Consider the following 18,308-nt stretch of genomic DNA (forward strand, 5'->3'; position numbering starts at 1 on the left):
AGGAGCTCATTACCTTCCACGACCACATATTTATCTATAAAGTGACCTGACTTGATCTTTAGAAAGCTCCCCATGACTGCAGAGTCTATCTTCCTTCCTGCCTTTTTGGTCCATAGAGAACAAATCTAATCTCTCTATAATATGATAGCCCTTTACTATGTGAAGGAAGTTTTTTTTGTCCTGCTTTCCTCCCCATACCCTCTAGTCTTTGCCCAATGAAAATAATAGTTCACAATGACTTCAGCTGCTCCCTATATGATCAGCTTTAGAGTTACTAACTCTCCAGTTTCTCATTGTAATATGCAGAATTGAGTGGTCTGACCAGGAAAAAAAGGGAGAGAATGAGTAACTCTTTTCTCTTTTTCTAAAACAGCCAACTCTTGTTAGATCCTTGACTGTCACTCTATATTCTTGAAGCACTGAGCTTTCTCTTAGCTGAAATCCCCATGTCTTTCATTCATGCTACTGCTTAGCCACATCTCTTCATTCTTTACTGATGCTGTTGGTTTCTTGACACAAATAAATTGATGGGAATAGAACGAGTTTTATTATATAGTTGTCACATACTTGTCTATATTAAATTCATCATATTAGAATCAGTCCTTTGCTGTAATTTGTCAGAATTTGGGGGATGCTAATTTGGTTGTTTCTTCAAGTTTTATGCCATTTGCATGTTTATTAACCACACATACTATACATTTCTTCGATACTTAAAAAATATCAAAGAAAGAGCTGTTGTTAGAGCACTGAGCTCAGCAGTAGGAACCAGTATCTTGCAGGCTCCATGAACTAAGCATATCCCAAACTGAATTCACCAATATAAGTTAGTTGTTAAACTTGATGATCTGTGTTCAAATCTATATGCTGCCTCTTACTAGTTGTAAAACTTTGGGCAAGGAGCTTTACTCTTGTTTTCTCATCTATAATGATGTTGCTGTAAGGATCAAATGAGATAGCATATATGTAAACAGTTTAGTACAATTGGCACATAGTAAGAGCTTAATATACATTAGCTTTTTAGCTTTTACTGTATTGTATTTTTTTATGTAACTGAACAGTCTTTAAGCTGGATTACACATATTCCTGGGTACACACAGACTATGTTACACAAAGATCACATAGACTTGTGGGTGGTTTTAAGGGAATCACTTTAGGTTTACAGATCCTACACTTCCATTGGACCCATTGGTTAATATTTATCTCCCTAAGAACAGAGCCTCACAGCAATTTCTCTTTTCCCTCCTCTCTTTTCACAGTCACCCTTTTCACAGTTTATAGATCAAGCATCTGGGATGTAAAACCTCAAGTTTCCAAACAGCGTTGTAATTAGAAATCTAATGCTGTGGGAAATGTGAGAACGTCAAATATGTTTGCATGTCAGGTGGTTTTCAACTTTTTGCTTTCAACCAAATTGTTAGATCTTTGAAAATTTTTGATAATAGATCATTATGTGAGTTTAGCATATGATTGGAAGGTCTTTGAAGAATTACAACACAACAGTATAACAAACTCCTCCATTATTATCTTTTATGTGAACAAAGTATGCTAGTACCGACCCCCAAAAAAGCAAAATAGGAAAACAGGAATAAAATTAATGCTGAACTTTCTCATTCTAGCAATAAGTAATATTTATCCATGAATTTATGAACTACTTTTTAAAAAAGATTTTCATCCATCTCATACCTTTCCAACAAAATTTTCTTTTACTGTTAGTATTTTAATAACATTGTTTTGATCAATTTTATACTCATAGTAATTGTGATGACAAATCAAACCAGAATAATTTTTTAAAACTTAAAGTCGTATTGTCACAAAAAGTAAAATACATTAATTTATATTTGTATATATTTTTGATATGGAGAATCATGTCAGTACATTAGGACATAGTTATTGTGGGACATGTGGAAAGGAAATAGGAGTTAAAAAAGGGAACATTAAAATTTCTAATTGTTAAACATTTTTTTTTTAAATAATGATAATGGGTGTCAAATTGCTATGTTATTTAGATTCTACTGTATAGATTTAAGAATGACAATTTATGTTAAAATGTCATGTACTGTAAGCCAGAAATTATTAACATATTCTTTGCAGCTATTTATAATAAAATGTTAGGTGGCAGCCTAAAAATGTGTGTGGGGATACATTGTTTTTCAGAACTCTTTTAGGGGTTACACAAGCAAGAAATTTTAACTTATCTAACTTTCTTTGTATCTTATAATATCACTACCCATTTCCTTAGCACCTAACCTGAGGAGAGAACAACTTTTTTAATTTCACCCTAAACTTTTTTCTCCTAGTGCTTTTACATACTGTCAGGTTTGGATCAGAACAGATTCAAATGATAATCACCATGCTTTGCCCAGACCTTGATTCCCTCCTAACCCCCACAGTCTCTGTTGTTAAATCTAGCTTATTCTGTTTCTTCCTGTAGAATGAATTATTTCTCAGAAACTACTCTGCCATTCCTTATAATTTGGTTTCAATTCCTTTTTCATGTGTCATTCTCTCACCTCTTCCCACCCAAGCTCAATAAATCTCCTATTTCACGAATGCCAAATGAGTTTTCTCATGAGGATTTTTATTACCCACATAAATCTAGAGATACAAATGGATTTGTTTGGAAGAGGGCAGTGGGGAATACAGGAATGGGAAAAGTTGTGTCATCAACTTTATAATCTAGACACACCTGACTTTAGCCTACTCACTTAACCTGCATAAAAGAAAGATGTGAGGTGGGTCTGCTGTTGGTTATTCATAGTGAAACCACATTGAGTCTTCTAGGGGGCTATAAGCATTTTCTGCTTTTTCTAGAATCTTGACTATGATCCATGTCAAGTTCACTAAAGGAAGAATTAATTTATTAAATACTTACTGTTTGTATTTAATATGCTAGGTACTTGGTATATTGTACCCCATTTCCTCCTAGTTACCCTGTAAGACAGATAATTTTTATCTTCCATTTTATAGTAGAGGACACTAAAGCCCAGAGAGAAGTAAGTTCATTGCTTAGAGTCACACAGTTAATAAGTGGCAAAGCTAGGATTTAAGCTATTTTATTCCAGGGCCCTCACTTTTTCCATAATACTATGCTACCTCCAATCTGTTATTGGCAAAGTCTACTTCATTTACTTTTTAAAGAAAAGGAATATAACATTTAGCTATCTAGTTGCCAACACACCTTGTTTTAAAATCTTTAAAATTATACTTGTCTTTCAGCCATCTCACAAGTACTCTCATCTTCATGGGATATAATTCACCTAGCTTAGAAGATAGGAACTCATACAGATATAGAAACATTGTAGGATCTCTTCATACATCCAGGGTATCAGTTCCCACTTACTGGTGTTCGGTCTGCCTTCTTCATTCTTATTATCATTCTTGATAGGGAAGACCAAAACAAAACAGGAGTTGAAGAAATGTACATTTTCTTTGTTCTTCATTACCTGCTGTTTTGTCAGTAATACATCAATTGCTTGGTAGCCTGTCTTCAAGCACTGCCAGAGAAACCCGCTCTTGGTTTTTCTTTGCATTTTCTTTTCTGCAAAGCTAAGCTCATTTTGAACTTTAGCCTTCCTGGAACTATTCTTGGATGCTTGGCATTTCTTTTATTCATCTTTAATTGTAATACTCTATTCCATCTTTTGTGTAAGGTTTTTTTCTAGATCTGGGATTATTTCAGTCACTGGCATAACTCCTAAAATTTTTCTTTCTCTTTATGATCAGTTGTTAAAAAGTAAAAAATTTAGTTAAAATGTAAAACTTGTCCTTTTGGAGGTTTCCAGTGTTCTTGACCCATCTTCTCTGATAGAATCTGAAGTCCTATACTTTCGTTCATATTTTTAAAGTAATACCTGATGATACTGAGGTATTTCCTTTCTCACCATCTGATATTTAAGAATAACCCAGTCATTTTCTGCCTATACTCTTGCTACTTTTATAATAAGCAATTTCTTTGTGTTGCTGTTTTGGTCCAGAATGGCAATTCTCCCAGGAGGTACTGAAATATGAGCATTAAGAGCTTACTAAGTACTATACTGTTAGTCAAATAAAACTTCACATGTAATTGTTGATATTTGTTCCCATGACTACAGTCTTTTCTCTGTGCTTGTTTCTGACCTGTTAGGAACACATCTCATATCTGGTTGGTGGCCTCTAAAAAACTTTCAGGAATATCGTTTTTATATTTTGCCCTTTTCCTCACTTGTGTATGCTTCAGTTTGCTTCCACATACAGTTTATTAGTTTCAACAGAGTTGTTATATGCAAAATCTATAGTATCTTCTCTTTACTCCATGACCTTTCCTAACCTGTCTTATTTGGCCTAAGACATCCTGCACTTTTTAGTCTGATCTTATTTCATCCATCTAAGTCTCAGCACTACTCTAGATCATATTTACCCTACTAATTTATCGTTGTAATGAAATATATTACCCATGTTTTTTAAGAAAAGGTCTCATGACTTTAAATACTTTTTAACTAAATACTAATGAATAGTAATATCAAAGTTTGGTGGACAGTGCTTATCAACTTTTGTTTATAATTGGTTATGCTCTAGTGTTCTAACATACCATCTACATATATAGGTTTTCCTTAAGAAAAACCATTTTATATTCTTAACAACTATAAACCATTTCACCACAAATCCTATTTTTAAATTTTTTTTACACATAAAATTTGCAGATTCTTTTTACTCACTGAATTCGAAATTATATTTTTTGAATACTAAAAAATTTTTCATCAGCAATTTAGTGTATCAAACCATTTCTAATTTTATCATTTCTCTTCCTCTAGGATTCACCAAAAGCCCAGCTACGCCGGACAATAGAATGCTGTCGGACCAATTTATGTAACCAGTATTTACAGCCTACACTGCCCCCTGTTGTTATAGGTAGGTTAGCAGAGAAAAGTGTTATTATGATTCTCAATAAAATGTTTTCTTTGGTTTTAACAATAAGCAAGCTTTTTAGAATTTAACACTACAGATTATTTTTTCTTTTTAATAATATGTAAAAGATAATATGTTTACTTCATTGTTTACTTTCATTGTCAGGTCCATTTTTCGATGGTAGCATTCGATGGCTGGTTGTGCTCATTTCAATGGCTATCTGCATAATTGCTATGATCATCTTCTCCAGCTGCTTTTGTTACAAGTAAGACAATAATTATTTTGATGTAAAACATTTTGTTGAATATTAGGAATAAATAGTTGTTCTTAAAGCCAATGGACAGAAATCATTGACTGCTAAATGTAATTCAGAAACCATTAACTTGCATTTACTGGTTATGCCTCCTTTAATTAACTAGATTATAGGTTCCTTAAGAGAAAAGAGGATCTTATTACCAGTCATTTCATTGGACACAACTTTATACTTCTTGTTATATTCATGAGTACTTATGATTTTCTTATTTACGAAATATTGAATTTTCTTACATCTGAATATTTAAAACCGATTCCAAGAAACCAACTGTATTATCAATTTTTAGTTATTTGGGTCTTAAGAATCATTTCCATTTAGTCATGATTTCATAAGAAGTTACCAAAAGAGAAGAGTAATGAGGGAGTGAATTTCAAAAAATAAAACATTATCTTACTAGCATATGAATAGACAGAGATCAGGAACAGGTTACTAAACCCATAAATAGACACAAGTATATAAAGAAATATATGATAAAGGTAACATTTCAGATCACTGAGGAAAAGATGGATTATTCAATAAGTAGATTTGGGAATAGGGAGCTATATAGGAAAAAAATGAAGTTGAATCAGTTCCCTACACTAAAATAAATTTTAACCAACAACCTATGGAGAAATTTTGAAAATAGTCTGAGTATAGAAGACCTTCATGTGTCTGACACACAACTTCGAAGCTCCTAGTCAGGATGGCGGAGTAGGTGAATGCTGTGCTTGCCTCCTCTCATAACTACTTCAGAATTACAACTAAACTACAGAACAACCATCATTGAGAATCACTTGAAATCTAGGTGATCTAAAGTCCTACAACTAAAGACATACTGAAGAATCCATTTCCAGACTGGTAGGAGGGGCGGAGACACTGAACCAGCTGGCCCCACACCCGCGTGTGGCAGTTAAAAATCGGCAGAGATATCTCTGCTGCAGAGGTCCCCTATGAGAAGCGAGGAGTCCCAGCCTCATACCAGCTTCCCCAGCCCAGGGTTTCAGTGCCAAAAGAGAAGTCTTCACAACTTCTGGCTGTGAAAACCAGAGGAGATTGTGGCTGAGCGAGATGGAGGGCCGATGGGGTGTCAGGTATTTCTCTTAAAGGGCCCATGCATGGCCTTATTCACTGATGGGCTCACTTGCTCTGAGTTTCAGCGCTGGGGCAGCAGCCTGAAAGGTGCCAGAGACCTATGGGCATGAACTGAATTGTCTGGCTTCAGAGCAAGGGCTGGAGGGACAGCTTTCTCCCAGACAGAAGTGCTAACAGAAGCCATTTGTTCAGTCCCCAACCCCTCCACCCCCCGCCAACCCAGTGAATGCGCAGGCAGATGCCTTATCTGAGTCTCCATCAACCTGGCTAATACCAATTGCCCTACTCTGGTTATTCCCTGAGACCTTGGCCTACCAATTTGCAAGCCCACCCAAGCCACTTCCAGTGACTTTTTCATACAGATGGCCTGTCTTAGCTTATGCTGCAGACTCTCCTAAAATTTCTCAAAGGTTCGCAAACCCCAGATAAGCAGCATCTGGCTATGACATGTCCCATACCTCTTGGTAAGCAGCCCCCAAGCCCAGTACTAGCGGCAGCTGGCCTCAGTTCACAGCGTAGCCTCTCCTAGGCACCACCAAGCTCAACTCTAGTAGCAACAATCTGCAGATCACTTTGTAGTTCACACTTAGTGCCCCGGGACAGGGCACAGGCAGTGGCTGACCTTGGCCAGCAACAGAGCCCCTCCCAAGAGACCTCAGAACCAACACATCCAGTGACTAGCTTTAGGCCACACGAGAGCACCACCCAAATACCTCCACAAACAATACACTCAAAGGGCAGATTGGGCAGGCTCCAGAGCCCCGCTAAAGCAAATCCTGCTCTGTAGGATCCGCTTATGTATATCAGGTCCTCCACTGTAGTCACAGCCAGTCTTCACATCCAATCAGCCCCAGAGTCAGTCATTCTCATTGATGTGCAAACAGCAAGCAAAGCTCAATTACAACAGAAGAGCATATACCACCCACATGAAGGAAACACCTGTAGTTCCCAGCTCAGGTGACTAGGGAGATTGCACCACTGGGCCCTACAGGACACCTACATAAGGCCACTCTACTAAAAACAGGAGACAAAGTGTTCTACCTAATACATAGAAACAAAAACAAGGAGGCAGCCAAAATGGGGAGACAAAGAAACATGACCCCAATAAAAGAGCAGAGCTAGGCTCCAGAAAAAGAACTAAACAAAATGGAGACAAGCAATCTACCAGATGCAGAGTTCAAAACACTGGTTATAAGGATGCTTATTGATCTCAAAACTTCAGCAAAGAGATAGAAAACATAAAAATAGGAAACAAAAAAGAATGAGTCAGAAATGGACACTACAATAACAAATAAAGTATACATTAGAGAGAATCAACAGTAGATTAGATAAAGCAGAGACAAAGAGAAAATCTTAAAAGCAGCAAGGGAAAGGCAAAAGCAGTTTGTTACCTACAAGGGAGTTCACATAAGACTGTCAGCTGATTTCTAAACAGAAACTATGATGGCCAGAGGGACTGGCATGAAATAATCAAAATGATGAAAAGTAAGGACCTACAACCAAGATCTACCCAGCAAGGCCGTCAAGTAAAATTGAAGGTAACTGAATTGCCAAAGCCATCCTGAGAAAAAAGAATGAGGCTGGAGGCATCACTCTGCCTGACTTCAAATTAGACTACAAAGCAACAGTAATCAAAACAGCATGGTATTGGCAGCAAAACAGACACATGGACCAGTGGAACAGAATCGAGAGTCCAGAAGTAAACCCATATTTATATGGGCAAGTAATTTTCGACAAAAGAGCCAAAAACATATAGCAGAGAAAGGAAAGCCTCTTCGATAAATGGTGCTGGGAAAACTGGAAAGCTACCTGCAGAAGATTGAAACTAGACTGTTGTCTATCACCAACACCAAAATTAACTCAAAATGGATTAGGGACCTAAATATAAGACCTGAAACAGTAAAATGCATAGAAGAAAACATAGGAATGAAACTCATGGACCTTGGACTTAAAGAGGATCTTATGAATTTGACCTCTAAGACAAGGGAAGTAAAAGTTAAAATTAATGAATGGGACTACATCAAACTAAAAAGCTTCTGCCAAGCAAAAGAAACAGTCAACAAGGTAAAGAGACAACCATCGAATGCGAAAATATATTTGCAAGCAACACCTCCAATAAGGGCCTAATATCCAAAATATACAAAAAACTCACACAATTCAAAATAACAACAAAAAAATGATCCAGTCAAATAATGGGCAGAGGACCTGAACAAACACTTCTCCCTAAAGGACATACAAATGGCAAAGAAATATATGAAAAGATGCTACAATGAGATACCATCTCACACCTGTTAGAAAAGCTATAATCAATAGGACAAGTAATAAAAAATGCTGGAGAGGATGTGGAGAAATAGGAGCCCTCATACACTGCTAATGGGACTGCTAATTGGTACAGCCACTATGGAAAGTGGTATGGAGGTTCCTCAAAAAACTAAGAATTGACCTACCATATGATCCAGCAATCCCTCTACTGGGTATTTACCCCAAAGACTTACGAACCCATATCCGAAAAGATATTTGCACACCGATGTTCATAGCAGCACTATTCATAGTGGCCGGAACAAAGAAGCAACCAAAGTGTCCTACAATAGATGATTGGCTAAAGAAGCTGTGAAACATATATACAATGGAATATTACTCAGCCATAAGAAGAGATAAAATACTGCCATTTGCAACAACATGGATGGAGCTTGAAATAATCATGCTAAGCGAAATAAGCCAGACAGAAAAAGTTGAAAATCACATGATATCAGTTATATGTGGGATATAAAACTAAAAGCAACAAATGAATAAGACAACCAAACAGAGACTCATGGACTATAGAGTAGTGGTTACTAGTGGGGTGGGGGAGGAGGGGGTAGGTAGACGGGGTAAATGGGGTCAAATATAGGGGGTAGGGGGAGGGTGAAGTGGGTAAAGGGGATCAAATATATGGTAGCTGAAGGAAACTGGACTGCAGGTGGTAAACACACAATAGAATATACAGATGTCAAATGATAATGTACACCTGAAAATTATGTAATCGTATTAACCAGTGTTACCCTAATAAACTTAATTAAAAAAAAAAAGTTGAAAGTAAGATAAATTGGTTTCCAAATAGGAAAAAGCTAAGGGAATTCATCAACACCAAGCCAATATTACAAGAAATGTTAAAAAGACTTTTTTAAGAAGAAAAAAAGACCAAAGTTATGAATAATAAAATGGTAATAACTACATATCTATCAACAATTACTTTAAACGTAAATAGATTAAATACTCCAATCAAAAGACATCAAGTGGCTGAATGGATAAGAAAACAAGACCCTTACCATATGCCTACAAGAGACTCACTTCAGATCACAAGACACAGACTGAAAATAAAGAGATGGAAAAAGATATTTCTTGAAAATAGAAAGAAACAGAAAAAACTGAGGCGGCTGTACTTATACCAGATAAAATAGATTTTTTAAAAAGGCTATAATGAGACAAATAAGGACACAGTAATTTCACTTCTGGGTATTTATCTGAGGAAACCCAAAACACTACTTCAAAGGGACATGTATATCCATATGTTCATTGCAGCATTATTTACAGTAGCCAAGATATGGAGGCTTCCTGGGTATCCATCCATGGATAAAGAAGAGGTGGTACATATATGCAATGGACTGAGCCATAAAAAAGAATGAAATCTTGTCATTTGCATCCACCTGGTTAGACCCTAGAGGGCACTGTGCTGAGTGTAAGTCAGACAAAGAAAGACAAATGCCATATGATTTCACTTATTTGTGGAATCTAAAGTATAAAAATAAACGAACAAACAAAACAGAAACAAACTCATAGAGAACATTTTGATGGTTGCCAGGTGGGAGCGGGGTTAGGGAGTGAGAAAAAGGGGAAGGGATTAAGAAATACAAATTGGTAGTTACAGGATAGTCATGGGTATGTCAAGTATAGCATAGGGAATATAGTCAATAATATTGTAATCACTACGGGTCATATGGGTACTAGATTTATCAGGGTCATTACTTCATAAGTTATATAAATGTCTAATCACTGTGTTGTACACCTGAAACTAATATAATATTGTATGTCAACTGTAGTTGAAAAATTAAAAAATTGTTTTAAAAAATCCCCCTATAACCCTATTTAAAAAAAAATTAGAAGCAAAAAAAAAACCCTTATTTAGAATTAAAAGTGAAAAGATCGATGGTATCAACTACACAAAAATAAAACTTTACTATGTGGCTGAAACTACCAAAAAGAGTCAGAAGACAGACTACTAGTGAAAAACATTAGTAGCTCATATTACAAAGAACTGATTTCTCAAATATAAAGAGCTTCTATAAATTAGAAAGGAAAATCTAGCAAGTCATTGGGAAAATAAGCCACAAAAATGAACACATGATTTATCCAAAAAGAAATTCGTATGACTCTTAAAAGAAAAATTAAAAGATAACTCACCAATGCTTATAATATGAAAAATATAAATTAAAATTATACTGAGATATTGTTTTTCACCTGTTACACTGGCAAAGATTTAAATGTTTGGTAATGTCTTTTAGATAAAGAGGCAGATTGAGCATACTTACTTTTGCTCTTCTCACTAAATTAGCAATAGTTTTTAACCGCTTTGTCTAACTAGGAGAAGGAACGCAGGAGATAACAGCAAACAACCTAGGAACCTGTGAAGCATATGGATTAGTAGTAAGTAACTTAACTGACTAGTTTAGAAATTGAGAGCCAAAAAGCAACCAATTTATACTATAGAATTCTCTGAGAAGCTCAGGAATTGGCAATACCACTTATCCCTGGAAGTGAAGTTGAGAGTGGCAGTAAAACCAAGAAAATTGCTTAAAAATCTATTTTTAGGAAGTCAGAGACTATATGGTTATCTAATAATGTATGAAGAAATCACTCTCAAATTTAGTGACTTAAAACAGCAGTTACTATCTCTCATTGTTTCTGTGGGTCAGGAATTCAGGAGTGACTTGACTGATTGGCTCAGGATCTTACCTGAAGGATCAACTGGAGCTGCAGATCACTTTCCAAGTAGCTCACCTCTAAGGCTTACAAGTATGTAGGAGACCTTAGTTCCTCTCATGTGCACTTCCCTATAGCACTACTTGAGTGTCCTCAAAGCATTAAGCCTGGCTTGCCTCCAGAGTGAGTAATCTAAGAGACCAAAGTGGAGGCTGCAATGCTATTTATCATTTACACTCAGACGTCACATCATCACTTCTTCCATATTCTATTGGTCACACAGGTCAGCCCTAAGTACATTATGAAAGAGAAGTAAACAAGGACATGCATAGCAAGAGGTGAGGATCTTCACAGGCCATTTTGGATGCCAAGTACCACGGACATTGAGATCTCCACTCCTATTATGAATAATCATGTGACTTCCCCACCATCTCCCTAACAGAAGGCTAGAAGTATATTCTCTGGAAAGAACAAAAATAAGGTTCTCATCTGTGGTATGCTGTTATTTAGGGTCAGGTATTATAGTGAAAACAAGGAGGTAAAGTGAGCATTTATGTAATGATTGGTAGGCCCCTCAACCCTTCCAGAACCCTGTCAACCAGGCTTGTTCCCTCAAGACAACAGATAGGAAGACTTTCTTAGAGAAATCCATCCAGCTCCCAGAGGAAAAAAACTAAATATAATGACATTAGGGCCAGTGAAATGGCTCAGACATATTATCTTACAGTGAAGCCTGTAATCAATAAGCTTCACTCACATACTAACAGCTAACAATCAGGCAGTAAAGGATATCGATCAATCCCTGAGAAACAGGAAACAAGTGAGGTGAGCCTTATGATTACCCAGTTTACTGCCTGAAGAGTTTCTGGCTGCAGGACACAGGAAGAAACCAGGTATAGCCCAGCAGACTCTGAATTGAGGAGACAAAGCTGAGACCTGGAGAGAGAACAGCAGCTGTAGTTCATAGGACAGTAATGGAGAGAAGAGAGCCTCATAGAGAAAGAATTTGAAGAGCTGCAGGAGGTTCCCATTGAATATTCATCTGAGTCTTGATTAGCGAATACAAGTGGGGAAACTACCCACAGCTGGGAAAGAATGCTTGAAAAAATTGAAGGAAACAGTATTTAGTGCTCACACAAGGCTGGGAATTCGGTCTGTTCCCACCAACTGTGAGACTTGAAAAGCTCATAATTCACAGGGTTTGGTTAGAGTACTCAGAAGGGCCTTGCCTCAGCACTCCCTACACTATTCATGGCTCTGGGCCTGCCTCAAAAGCAAGACCCAAAAGGATTGTACTGTTTCCAGATAGCTACATCCAAGAGCAAAGCTCAAGAATATTTATAGGATTACTGAAATATCCAGCACCCAACAAAGTAAAATTCACAGTATCTGCCATCCATTCAACAACTACCAATATGAAAAAGTAGGAAAATACAACCTATAATGAGGAAAAACTTAAGCAAATATTACCACTGACTCAGAAATGATTTAGATTTTAAAATTAGCAGACAAAGACATTAAAAGTTATTATAACTATTTTATATGTTCCAAAGTTAGAGACATGGAAGATATAAGAGACCCAAATCAAACTTCAGGAAATGAAATCTGTAATATCTGAAATCAAATATACACGGGGTGAGATTAATGGCAGTAAACATGAAAACAGCAATAGAAGCTAAACAAACATTAAAAAAAGAACTTAAAAGAGTCGAGCACCATTGAGCTGTGGCACTTCAAACAGCCTAAAATATATATTTTATATTTATATATAGCTACATAACATATATGACATATGATATATGTACATATAATTGGAGTTCCCAAAGAAAGGAAGAGATAAAAAATATTTTAAGAAATGACCAAAATTTTTCCAAAGTTAGTGAAAACTATAAACCATAGATCCAAAAAGCTCAACAAACCCTGTAGTACAAGAAACATGGAGAAAACTGCACCGAGGCAAATCATAATCAAATTGCTCAAAAACAGTGATCATGAGAAAAATTTTTAATGCTACCGGAGAAAAAAGGCAGATTATGTACAGAAGAAGAAAGTTAAGGATGGTAGCCAACTTTTCCTGGGGAACAAAGTAAGCAAGAATGTAGCTGAGCACGATCTTTAGAGTACTTAAAGGAAAAAGTCATGAACCTAGAATTCTATACTCATAGAGAAAATAATTTTCAAAAACAAAGGTGAAATAAAGACTTTTAGACATACAAAAGCTTGAAAGAATTCACCAACATATCTACACAAGAAATGTTAAAGGAAGTTCTTCAAATAGAAAATTATGCCAGGTAGAAATATAAAGCTACACAAAAGAATAAAGAGCATTGGAAATGAAGATCAAGGGAACCCTGACACAAACTAAACTAATAATGTCTTTTAAGATTAACTAAAAAGAACGTTTGTCTCAGAGTCAAGCCTTGGACACTTGAGTGACCTAGAGCAGCTCATAAAATACACAGACACCGTGAACTGTTTTTTTTTTAGGCTCCTTTTATAGTTTTAAACTAGATATTACAGAAACCCTCATGATTGCCCTGTATATATAGATTTTGAATTTTATGTACCGGTTTTATCTACTCGGAGACCAATTATTGAGCAGATTTACAAGATTAGTAATTTGGTATATTCACATTTAGCTTGATTTTAACAAGACAAAAACTTCTATCTAAACAAGCCATAAAAGGATAAGAGTAAAGAGGGATATTTCCACATATTGAAGTTAGTCTCTTTTATGTTTCTCATTAATAGTTCATTCCATGTCTTTTCTGATGACTGTTTACTTCCAGTCTAGAAAAATTTGCAGATTTATTCTTCTTCAATCTGATTTACATTCATGATAACTAGGTCCTTGAAATCAATACCTTCTCCAAAATGTCTTCTCTAGCCATCACCTCCCTTCATTCTGAATTAGCTATCATTTCTGTTCCATACTGCCAGTTCTTTGTACTTTCCTCTGACATGGAATTTCTGTTCTTTTTTGTAAATGATTTCTTTAACCCTTAAAAAACTAATTAGATATTATGATGTACCCCTAAAACATTTACTGCTTTTACCTATCATTTTTTCATTTGCAATCATTTGTTTACTTATTTATAATCATTTTGCCTAAATTCTGCCTTTCCCATTGGACAGGAACCTCAATAATGGTAGAGATTACCTGTCCATTGATATTGATGATGGCTGGTTGATAAATTATCACTTTTCTGTTGAAGTATTAAGGTTGAACATGGTGAATCAATGTGTTCCCCATGCTTGATGCACAACCTCCCCTGACCCAAAATGTTTGCTTGGAAGCAGTATCACAGATTAATTTATCAGATATAAAACCTACTTCCAGGTTTATAATTGGCCTATCATTCTCACTGCCATTAGGGAACATCTCAGTCCCACAGTAATTCAGTATTAGAAATGGATGACTAAAAGTAAAGTAATTACAGCAAAAAATATTCCCAAGTAATGTTTCATTTAATAAAAAAGATAATAAACGTTTATTATATACCTGAAAAAGGAGCTGCCAATCAGCTTTAAAGTGATTAAAAATAAGAAAAAAGTCCTTTATGTTCATGTTTATTTTTATCATTTTCAGCACTCTCTATTTGTTTAGTTCTAAGTTTTAGGTCTAAATTTTCGTTTGGTATATTTCTTTTGTCCGAAGAACTTCCTTTTACTAAATTTCTTGCATTATAGGTCTACTGACCATAAATTCATTCTGCTTTTGTTTTTCTGAAAAATCTTTTGCCTTCTCTTTCCAAAGTTATTTGCATGAGATATAGAATTCTTGGTTGACTTTTTTTTTCTTTACAGATTTCATTGTCTTTTGTACATGATTTCATTCATAATTCTTATCTATGGTCGACTATATATATACATATATATATTTTATGGCTTCTTTTAAGAGTTTCCTTTTTATCTTTAGTTTTAAGCAATTTGACTACAGTATATTTAGGATATGTGTGTTTCTTTTTTCGGTACTCATTTGAGATTCACAAGTTTATTGAATCAGTGGCTTGATGTCTTTCATTATTTTTTCAAAATTATTATCTACTATCTCAAAATATTTTCTGTTCCTTTCTCTGTTCTCATTTCGATACTAATTACACATATTTTAAATTATTTGATATTGTCCCACAGCTCTTTTATTTTTTACTGAATATTTCTTATTATTTTTTCTCTTTGTGATTTAGTTCAGGTAATTTCTATTCACCTGTTTTCAAATTAGCTTTTATTTTCCTCAACTGTGTCCAATCCACTGATGTGCCTAGCAAGGGAATTCTTCATCTCTGATACCGTGTTTTACATTTCTAGCATTTTCATTCAACTCCATCCATTTCTGTTATTTTCCATTTTTTGATTTACGTTGTCCACCTTTTCCACTAGATGTTTTACCGTTTTAATCATAGTTATTTTAAGGAAACTATCTGATAGTTCTAACATGAGTTATCTCTTAGACTGGTTCTAGTGATTCCCATACTTCTTGACAGTGGGCTATTTTTCCTTGCTTTTTAGTGTGTCTCATAACTTCTAATTGAATGCTGTATATCACATTTAGAATAATAGAGACTGAGATTAAAAAAAAAACTGTCTTAGGGTTTTCAGGAAAGCAAAAAATAACCATAGTATACAGTGAGATCCAGGTATGGATAGAGTTTATCTGGTCATCATAATGCAAACATTGAATATTGATCTAAACAAATACTATGCTATAACTATGTTCGGAGGACAGAAGTATTTTTGTTTGGGGAAACAGGGGTATAAATGATGAGTTAAATCTTCATCTTCCACAGCGTGAAGTCAATAGTTAGAGCCTAAGATTAAAAAACTGAAAATGTCAATATAAGCATGTTATTTAGTAATAATGAGGTAAACATTAAACAAATCAGCTTAGAAACATTGAAAATATTTGCTTCTGAGAATTGCAAAGTAGGTGAAAAGAAGAGAGGAGATGAGATGGGAACTACTGCTTTGTTACTAAGCCACAAAGAACTACAGTAAGTCCTTACTTAATGTCAATGATAGGGTCTGTGACTTTAAGTGAAACTAAGTATCATGAAGTCAGCTTTACCATAGGCTAATTGATATAAACGGGATTGATATAAGTTCCTATGGCTTCTCATTGTTATGAAACATTAATTGAGGACCTGCTATGTGTACCTTTTAAAAATAAATGAATATTATATAGATGTCAAATGATAACATACACCTGAAAATTATATAATTGTATTAACCAGTGTTACCCCAATAAACTTAATTAAAATAATAAATAAATAAATAAATAAATAGATGTAGAACTTTGATAAAATTAAAAACAAAGTTCTAAAAGTTCGTCTACACAAGGGTATGAATAAGAATGTGGGGAAAATGGGCACTCTCATATATATGGTAGAGAGATAGTAATTGGTATAAGCTTCAAGGAAGTCAATAGAGCCTTCTATCAAAATTCCAAATTCATCTCTAACTTGTACTTCAGATTTGCCAGAAATTTTTTTCATTTTAGCCTTGTGCGAAGTAAGACTAGAAACAGTCTAAATGTTACCAGTAAGGGAATGGTTAAGAGCTATACAATGGAATACTGTTTAACCATTAAATAAAACAGAGACTACTTATGCACTGCTCTGAAATAATCCCCCACGTATAATGCTAAGTGAAAAAGCAAGATGCAGAACAGTACATATTGTATACTACCATTTCTGGAAGAAAAAAAAAGCAAAAGCAAGAGAAATAAACACCAATGCATATGTTTTTGTTTGAATATGCATAAATGGTCTCCAGAAGATCATCCATGAAACTGGAAATAGTTCCAGTTCTAGGTTCCTTCTAGGAAAATGAAGTTGGTGGCGCAGGGATAGAGATGGGAGGAAGGTTTCTCACTGTACACCCCTTTAAGCCTTTTGAATTTTAAGCCGTTTGAGGCAATTACCTATTAACTTATCAAAATAAAATTATAAAAGTGGTCATGTATACTGGGCTATCCATATGGAAAATAAATTTAATTTGATTTATTCCCTAATTTCCATTCTGTACTATAAGTTCCAAATGAATTAAAAGACTAAATGAGAGAAACAAAATTTTTAAACCTTGAAGGTATATTTATGACATTAAGTTGTCTTAAACAGGACATAAAAGCATATATGAAAAAGAAGGAAAGGTTTGATGAATTTAATTTGACATTAAAATTAAAAACTGACAAAAAGTACCATAAATGGAATGACATGACAGTGACAACTGAGAGAAGACTCTTGTAACACATACTTATCCAATATTTAGTATCCAGATTATATAAAGAACTCTTATGAATTAATACAGAAAAAAAAATAATAAATCACCCCAGTTGAATAAAGTGCAAAAAAACAAGATCAGGCAGTTCACAGAGAAAACCGAACTATTAAAAACAAAATTTCAGCCTCCCTTGTAATCAGGGGAAAACAAATGAAAACATGTCACTATTTCATATACATCAGGTTGGCAAAAGTCAAAAAATATAGCAGGGCCCAGACTGGCTTGGAATGTGGGGAAATGGACACTGTGATATCACACTATTGATGGGAGTATAAATTACTCCACTTTGGAGAGCAATTTGGTAGATGTCAATAAAATTGAAAATATGTATACCTTCAAGAAATTTTTAAACATCTTCATAAGAGACTGGCTCAAAAATGGTTTTTGCAGCCCTGTTTATATTAACAGACTTTTGGGAATAACTAAAATATGGCATCAGGTAAGTTGTGGCAAAATTCATAAACAGGAACACTAGTTACCATTTAAATCACTTCCTTGACAGAATAGTAGTGACTAAGACCATGGATTCCTGATCAGGGCCTCTAGGTTTAGATCCCAGCTGCTTTACTTGGCCAGCTGTGTGACTTAGAGGAGATGATGAACTTCTGGGCCATAGTTGCCTTATTTGTAAAATGAGAATAACAATACTTAACCTCTTAAGAGTTTTATAAAGATGAAGTGAGTCATAGAACAATGCCTGACACACTCAGCATCAACAAAAATGAGCTGCTGTTTTTTTCGTGTATCAGCATGCATAAATATGTAAAACATGGGAGTTTTTTTAAATTAAAAAGCAAGGTGT

The 18,308-nt window shown here is 35.1% G+C and overlaps 1 protein-coding gene across 1 annotated transcript in view; it reads left to right on the forward strand.

Moving 5' to 3' along the window:
* The window catches only part of BMPR1A (bone morphogenetic protein receptor type 1A), a 170,390-nt gene that overhangs the window by 139,263 nt on the left and 12,819 nt on the right, over positions 1-18,308 (forward strand). The window contains exons 6-7 of the mRNA XM_011355361.2: positions 4,791-4,887; positions 5,050-5,149. Coding sequence (XP_011353663.1) covers positions 4,791-4,887; positions 5,050-5,149 — 197 coding nt within the window. The remainder of the gene's footprint in view (positions 1-4,790; positions 4,888-5,049; positions 5,150-18,308) is intronic.

The sequence above is a fragment of the Pteropus vampyrus genome, unplaced genomic scaffold (assembly GCF_000151845.1).
Source record: "Pteropus vampyrus isolate Shadow unplaced genomic scaffold, Pvam_2.0 Scaffold20, whole genome shotgun sequence".
In the NCBI taxonomy this organism is placed as follows: Eukaryota; Metazoa; Chordata; class Mammalia; order Chiroptera; family Pteropodidae; genus Pteropus; species Pteropus vampyrus.